Here is an 8,713-nt window from a genome sequence, read left to right as displayed (position 1 = left end):
TTCTTATTTAAAAAAAAAAAATAATAATAATTTATTCTATTTTTATAATTTTGGTAAATGCTATTCAGAGATTGACACATTTGTATATATCACTATTCAATTTTAAATAGTGACCAAAATGTGCAAATTGAATCCTGTAGATAATATCAGTACAGGAAAAGTAATCAATTTACTATATAAATTCTTCTTTGGAAGAAAGTTAAATCTATATTATGAACAAGAACACACTTTTAAAAATGCTTTAAAGTGATTCTTCTAAGATGTAATTCACTTCATAGTCCAATATTTAGCATTCTAAACAAATTAGAAAACAAGCAAATACTCTGATATTTGGACTACGTATTCATCCTTGTTTCTAGGGAATTAAAAGAATATAGAACGGAACAGCTGAAATATGTTATGATGAAGAATAATAAAAGCAACTTGTCACAGGGGTGGACCATGCTTCTGTATTTTCTCATGAAAGTATTCCAAAAAGACAAAGCATGCTGTTAAATGACAGTTATGTTCTACTGATAATGAATTTATGTGCATTTGCAGATGTTAATGAATGTGATTTGAATTCCAACATCTGTATGTTTGGGGAGTGTGAAAACACTAGAGGTTCCTTCATTTGTCACTGTCAGCTAGGATATTCAGTCAAGAAAGGAAACACTGGATGCTCAGGTAAAGGAAATTTCCAACATATATATCATGGTGTCCACGTATCTTTGTCAGTTGTCAGGTAGAATACAACACATAAGTGTTCACACACACAAGTGGGAAATTGATACCTGTACATAATAGTAAAATGCAAGAGTATTTTACATTTGTCAGCATGTATCCAGAGTTTGAAAAAGTGATTTCCTTGACTGGTGTCAATTTGATATGCGTGGCCCCTTACATAACTGTAGTTTTAAAGGTGGAGTTTTTATCCGTATAGATTTGGGCAATATCTGTGGTATGAAACATAGCTACATATAAGTGTTTAGCAGTACACATTTTTCACACATACTTCAAGTATGAGCTCATCTGTCAACTAAAGCTGCAGGAAATGACCCTATAGTCTAATAACAGGACAAAAGGAAAAAAAAAAATGAAAAGGATTAAGCAAAGTGATGTAAAAGGGGAAAGTATATGCCATCCTTATGCAATGTTAACAAATTTTAAGAGTCATAGTTAGTTTCAAACTCATAGTTAAGCAGTACCTTGTCTTCTGCAAGCTGGGCCCACTGCTTTCAGGAAGCTAAGTTCATCCAAAATTATTCCTCTGGGAAAGGTGACAGAATTCTCTTTATAATTTGGCTTTTAAGAATTTGTTCTATAATTATTAAAATCTTGGACTAATCATTTTTTATAACTGAAACATGCCTGTGGACCCAAAGGTCTCATCCCATTTTTAGACATATGAAGATCAGCATATTTAGTATGTCTGGAAAGTGACCTTAATTTCAAACTGAAAAGTGGTTGGATGAAAACAGACTGATTTTGTCATGTTTATAAACAAAGAATAAAAGGAAAATGCAATTGTCGCTATTTTTTATTAATGTATAATGCAAAGTAACTTGCTTAAACTATTCTTTAGTCTTGAATATTTGTTTTTTAAGGGCCTGCAAACCTCCACAGTGGAAATAAGCAACATGTAAAAGGAACATAATTTGTAATATTCCCAGTGCTTCTGACATAAATACTAATAGTTTATTTTGTGCTTGTAGATGTGGATGAGTGTGAAATTGGTGCTCATAATTGTGACATGCATGCTTCATGTGTCAATGTACCAGGAAGTTTTAAGTGTAGTTGCAGAGAAGGATGGGTTGGAAATGGTATTAAATGTATTGGTAAGTATACAGAAAATAAAGCTTTTCTCTATTTTTTTTTTTTTTAAATGAAAGCATATAATGTAACTGTGTGATTACTCCATTAGACGCAAAATATTATTCTTCTATCTGCTGCAGTCTCTGGATAGATGAGTATTTAGGGTTTTGTTTTCTGAGAAAAAAAAAATTAGTTTCTCTCTGGAGCCTGTCTGTGTAACATCTTACTGAATTAACAATATATTTTACAAAGTTTAGATACAATTGCTATAATGTGCAGAATAAAAATTTAAAAAATTTTTACAAAAATTGAATTTGTTTTGTGGCTTCCTGCCAGTAAGATATTATTTCTGCTGTTTAGTAATACTTCTTGTAAATGTCCTGTAGTATATCTAGTTTATAGACCTAATATAAAGCAGATTGGACTTGAGATATGGGAAAATTGATTGCACTTGATGTGTTGGGCTGCTAGAATAGCGTCACGTCCTCTGGCAGTAATTTTTTTAGTTTGATGTGTACAAGATTGTAATATTTAGGGTTTTTTTAGAACATTTTTGAATCTATGGAAGAGTAGCTTCCTTTAAGAATTAGACTTTGTTGATATAATACCTGAAAGAAAAAAAGCACTGTATGATGAGATTTTACTGCAGGCCAGATTTTCTAAGCTTTTTAAGCCATATCTCAGAAAAAAAGAGGAAGGCCCCTTGGTGTTTTTCATTTAATGAAAAATATGTGAGGTTCTACTATGTAAATAAAAAGTCCACTCTGAAGCAGAAAACTTTTCAAAGTTTTTCCAGCAGCACCTTCTTGGAAGAGCTCCTGGGTATAGAGCGTTCTTCCAGGAGACCACCCTGTCAGCTACCCTGTAGCACTAGCTAGGGAGCCATATGTTAGAGACCCATATGGCCATTCCCATCAAACATGACACTGAGGGGAAGGAAAGTCCTTTCTATTTAATTTTCTTTTTTTTTTTTTCTTTAATCCAAATTGATATCCAAGTAAGTAAGAAAGTTTGCGTAACATTTCACAGGGTTACATAAGTGTCATATTCTTGTATTTCTTGAGGAAACTCACCATATGGATGGCAGATTTTGACCTCTTTATATTTCTTTGGTTTCTTGGGTTTTTAACACCTTTTTAATTCAAGTTCTTTGATAGGATATTAACAATCAACTAATGAGTCAGCTGAATTCCATCTGTTGCTTGGAAACATTTTACCCAATCCCACAAATTTTAATTTAAAAGAAGAAATAGTAAAATAAAATCACTGTGGATGAGAATTTACATGTATTCATGGAGACATAAATCACCTTTTTAGTTGTGCTTGTTAGCCTGATGCTTAATCGTAAGCCAAATATACTACCTGCTCTGTTACAGCCTGCACTGTTTTGCCCCCCATGTGCAGATCTTGATGAATGTTCTAATGGGACCCACCAGTGCAGTGTGAGCGCTCAGTGTGTGAACACGCCAGGCTCGTACCGATGTGCCTGTGCAGAGGGATTCACTGGGGATGGATTTGCTTGTTCTGGTAAGGAATTTCTGTGAGGGCTGACTTGTCAATGATTATCTGTGTTGTATGGAAGCTTTGCAAATTAGATCTAAACCCAAAGCACAAGATAATAAATATAGAAGTGTCTTTGAAGATCAGGATTCTTCTCATCTGCTGAAGAAATGCTGACAAAGGCAACTGATTGTTCTTTTGATTTGTGTGCCAAATCGGACCCGCTGGGCCCATTTGTTAGGTGAAGTTCCTATCTGCTTCCTCTTCCTCCTCATCCTCCTCCTTCTCTTCATGCCAATTGTTTTCAATGTACATGTGCTGCTTGCAACAGCAGGTTCTTTAGTCAAGAGCACAAAACATCAGCTCTCTGTTATCGTTCCTGTTTTGTAGGTGAGGTCTGTCTCTGGCAGGGGAAGCATCATCTGCTTTACCCTCACTATGTTAGTTGAACAGGATCTGATTAATACAGAACTTTTTTTAAAAAAAGAAAAACAAACTACAGTTGAAAAATATTGCCCATGATCTCTGCATTTAAATTTGTTGGTAAGTGCTCACTACGAGTGAACATTGTTTAGCACGTGGCAAGTGATTCAAAATAAACTGATGTGTAAAGTATTAGATAAGGTCTAAAGATTTGATATTAAACATAAATGGCCAAGTATTGAGTTACTGTGATTCTTACCACTTACATAATGTAGATGCAACAGTATCTCTGCTCTTGACTTCTAACACATGTGGTCAGCAAATTTGAAGGTTTGAAGGAATGCATCCTAATGATAGTAAAATACTTAGAAACTAACGTGAAAGTATTCATTATTATCTAACTGGCTATTTTAAAATCAAAATTAATTTATGACTTAGCAAGACTATCTTCTGATTAGTATTGTAAGGGGGTTTTATTTCAGAATAAAGATTTTCAAATGTTGTATGCTTGTGTTTCAAGTTTGTGGTTAATGACAAGAACTTTCATCCTTATTATAGGTGGACTGTTTCAGATCCTCTGTCTTTCAAAAATAATATGGGATACTAGGGCTTGATTAATAAAAAGGAGAAAGTATAAGCATATCTGGTGAACTTATGAGCCCTTATGTATTCTGCAATGGTGAATGCCTTCCTTTGTTGTTCTGCTCTTTTACAGCTCTTTAAAAACCAAACTAAACCAAATTATTCTTGGGGCATATTGAAGAATCCCCAGTAGAGTTCAAATGTTAGTTGTGATGTTCGTAATCCTGAAAGAATATTTTCTAGAATGCATATGAAAATAACTTTCTATGTATGGTTCACTTAAAATTTGGCATTTGAATGTGTTTTATGTCAAAGCAACATTGCAATATATACCAGGAGACAAAGTTTTGACTTTGGAAGCAAAATACTCAACTTACTTGTGAAAGCTAATAGTACTGAATCTGAAAAGCGTGCATTGTTAAAAAATTTGTATTTGTTAATGAAGAGCAAGGTGTAAGGAATCATAGCAGGGTGAAAGGAATAATTTTGGAAATGACGTCTCCTTTCTGTATTCTTTCAATTTGCTTGAACTGAAGGCATAATTGTGTTATATCCACAGCACTATTACTTTGAACATTGGGAGAATATTATTTGTATTTTGCTAGTAAAGCATAGTTTCAAATAAATTTTATGTCTCCTACAGATGTCGATGAGTGTGCAGAAAATGTTAACCTGTGTGAAAACGGACAGTGTTTGAATGTCCCTGGTGCCTACCGCTGTGAGTGTGAGATGGGATTCACTCCCACCTCAGACAGCAAATCGTGCCGAGGTAAGTCATGAGTACTTCAAATTTGTCTTCTGAGTTTGGATTGTCTGCTGGAAGGATCTCAACCTAGAATGAGAATATTCAGGACATGATTCACATATAAGTAGTTTCTTCAAGCAAGCATTATTTTGCAGTGTGAAATATGTTAAAGGTAGCTTTCATCTTCAACTGAAGTTTTCCTGGTCTTGTTCCAGAAATCCCAGAGTAGAGGCTTGGCTCAGTGATTTTTGGGTTTTTTTAAAATATTTCTCATCTTTTTGTCACTAGTGACTAGTGTGCGGAAAATCCTATGACACAAATTGCATTAGGTGACCTTTTAAAATAAATGTTTTTCAGGAAAATGGAAGTAGAGAAATCACTGCTATATTTCACAAGTTTGTAACAATCCTTAAAATGCCTACTAGACATTTTTTTATCATCACCTTTCACTCTCAGTATTGTACCAGATCATCTGAAGTGCAAAAGGAATTACTGTCTCTCTAGTCCAATTCAACTTGTATTCGCTTTTGTGTTCTTATGACTTTTTCTTTGACAATATAAGAGAACTGCATATTAAAGTCTTCTTAGCTCATGCTCCAAAGCTTTACAGCTTATTTCGTATTTAACTGTGGAAACCTCATAAGGCCTTAAGAAATTAAAATTCTTGATGAGACATTAAAAACAGATTCCAAAATGTGGTCTTTAAAATTCAGTTCATAATCTGGCATGTTCAAACATTCAAATGTACATGTGTGAATCAGACTTCTAGCTGCAGAAAAATTGCAGATACTTCTGAAAAATTATCTATGCAACTGTTTTGGTCAGAGCTGTTAATAATTACCAAGTATTGTCAGTCATGTGGCCCAGTGGCAGGTGTCCCTGCTCATGGCAAGGGCATTGGAACCAGATCATCTTTAAGGTCCCTTCCAACCTACACCATTCTCTGATCTTTACTGAATTTTTTATTGCTGCTCAGTCATATTATAGTCATGCCGATGCTAACAACAATCCCCAGAGAGATATCAGCCAATGAATGTTTTGAAAAACAGTATGATTGTAATTCTTGGAATATCGTGTCACCGTTTGGCTTTTCAGTTGGTCCACAACGATACTCTGAAAAATAAATTGAAGAATTTTGGAAAAGTGCTTGGTATATTGGTATATTGCTGGATTCCATTACAGATCTGAAAGCACTTCATAGATTAAATCACACTGTTGGAGAACTAAAAGATTTGGGTGCTGAGTACTTAAAAGGAGTTAGATTTTGCTTTTTTTCTATGTTAAAGTTGATTTATTATTTTGTCCTGTGTTAAGCTGACTCCTTGGCTGATTTCTGCCACCAAGGGACAAAATCCAAAGCCTAGATTTAGTACAATAGTTGTAATACAAGTAATTCATTCAGTTGGTTTGGAGATCTGTTAAGATATCAGTACATTACCTTCTCAATGCTACAGCCTTTTCCATAACTTTTTAAAGCTCCATCTGAACACAAGTTATGTTCATGACCTGATTTGGAGGTCATTTGATGGCTGTACTCCAAGGTACTTAGCAACCTCCCTATAATTTCCAGTGTAAATTTCCTCAGGTGTTAGGTGTTAGGCGTTTATCTCAAATTACATTTTCCCCTTAAAAATTTCTCTCTCTCTCCCCTTCAAAAGTTACCCCTTCTTACATGTTCCAATAAAGAAGCATTATATCAGTTGTCAAGCCCTGGCTAAGGCAAGCATTCCAAGTTTGAAATAGCTTTTCCATGACAAATGGTATTAATATCCCTTTTTCACACCTCACCAATTTTAGCTCATCACTCTTGGACTGAGCACTGTACAAAGAATTTCAAATGAAGAGTTAGCTGTGTACTGCAAAATGTTATTAATGCTATCCTCTTTTCCTGTCTCTTCTAAAAACAGCTCAGCAGTTGCATGATAGAGTGGTATTAGCCTTTGCTACAGCTGCTTCATTTTGGCAACTTAAGCATCTTGCTATCAGACAGTACATGTGGGTGTTTTTTACCTCTCACCTTACTTACCTTCAACTCAGCAGTCCTTTATAGGCTGTATCTAACATACTGACTTCTCCTTCTCCACTGTTAATATTTAACTCCCTTTCCAGACATGTTGTTGACAAAGTCATCTGATTTTTTTGTCAGTGTCTTTCAGTGTGATTTTTATCTTCAGTTTTCATGAGCACACAGGCAGTCCTTTACATGCGTTTTAACTCATCTATATATAACTGCTATATAACTGGTCTGACACGGGCTTGAGAAGATCACAGATAATTCTTACTTCCCATACTCCTTTTCCCTGTGTTCTTTCTCCAGGGAGCCATAAGTAACTGTCAGTGTTGAGTCCCTCTCTTTCTTCTTGGTATACTTCTCTGACAATGGTATTTTGAATGTCTTGTCATTAGTGTTGCAGGCTATGAGCTAGGAAATGACTTACGCCTTTGTATGATGTTAACACTTCATTCTTTCTATGCACATTTTGAAAGGAACTTTTTGAGGCTTTGACTGAGGTTTCATTTTAAGTACAGAGATGTCAGTTCTGCTATTTTTACGTTTTACATTAAATAAAACAGGAGTAAGAAGCAGCTTAATGGAGAATGCCTCACAAATCCCCAGCTGTAGCACTGTAGACAAAACTGACAGTGATTACTAATAGTTGCTTTTTAAATTATTTTTTTTTAAAATACATGTGTCTTCATTTGCTTTTAGTGGTACAACACACGATTGTATACAGATATGGTAATGATATGTAACTTTCTATTCTTAATATATCCCTGCAGATATTGATGAATGCTCCTTCCAGAACATATGTGTATTTGGTACCTGTAATAATCTACCAGGAATGTTTCATTGTATCTGTGATGATGGCTATGAACTAGATCGAACTGGAGGAAACTGTACAGGTATATCTCTTCAGAAATCTCTCAAGAATTTATTTTTATTTAATTGCACCGAGTTAACTTAAAGATGAGTTCACAAAACATGCACCGTGTTCTCTTACAAGAATGAGAGTGCATTTTTCCCCACTAAACAGTCAGTGTGTAGAATTGTGTGCTTTGGAGTTGGTTTAAGAATGAGACAAAAAGAGTGGCTTCTTAAATAAGCATCTATACAAAGGATTTTACCTAAATGTTTGAATTATTAGTAGGTGTTTTGTTCAATTTCAGCTAAAATTCAATTGCATTTGAAATTTTCTCATGTTGTCTTAAAAAGTGAAATTATTGTTCTTCTCTGTCCAGCGAGCAGATCTATATCTTTAACCTCTGTATTCTAGATATCGATGAATGTGCTGATCCCATTAACTGTGTTAATGGTCTTTGTGTAAATACCCCTGGAAGGTATGAGTGTAATTGCCCTCCAGACTTCCAGCTGAATCCTACTGGAGTGGGCTGTGTGGGTAAGTAAAAGCTACCTGAAGTATTGCTTTAGAAATGACAGCTAAGGTGACTGTTTTGATGCAAACCATGAAACGTCTGGGCTGGAAGGGACCTCCAAAGGTCATCTAGTCCAACCCCCCCACCGTAAGCAGGGACATCTCCAACTAGGTCGGGCTACTTGGAGCTTCATCCAGCCTGATCTTGAATGTGTGCAGGGACGGGGCCTCCACCACCTGTCTGGGCAACCTGTTCCAGGGATCTGTCACCCTTGTATTGAGGAACTTTTTCCTA

General features: G+C 35.3%; 1 protein-coding gene across 1 annotated transcript in view; it reads left to right on the top strand.

The window, feature by feature from the left end:
- Positions 1-540: 540 nt before the first annotated feature.
- Positions 541-8,713, top strand: part of LOC103780425 (fibrillin-2) — a gene marked incomplete at both ends in the record, with an annotated part of 43,847 nt that continues 35,674 nt past the window's right edge. Inside the window, 6 exons of the mRNA XM_008948099.1 lie at positions 541-666; positions 1,695-1,817; positions 3,199-3,321; positions 4,943-5,068; positions 7,826-7,948; positions 8,320-8,442. Of these exons, the coding sequence (XP_008946347.1) occupies positions 541-666; positions 1,695-1,817; positions 3,199-3,321; positions 4,943-5,068; positions 7,826-7,948; positions 8,320-8,442 (744 nt within the window). The remainder of the gene's footprint in view (positions 667-1,694; positions 1,818-3,198; positions 3,322-4,942; positions 5,069-7,825; positions 7,949-8,319; positions 8,443-8,713) is intronic.

Source organism: Merops nubicus, unplaced genomic scaffold (assembly GCF_000691845.1).
Source record: "Merops nubicus isolate BGI_N331 unplaced genomic scaffold, ASM69184v1 scaffold10219, whole genome shotgun sequence".
Classification (NCBI taxonomy): domain Eukaryota; kingdom Metazoa; phylum Chordata; class Aves; order Coraciiformes; family Meropidae; genus Merops; species Merops nubicus.
This window is presented reverse-complemented; position numbering and strand designations above follow the sequence as displayed.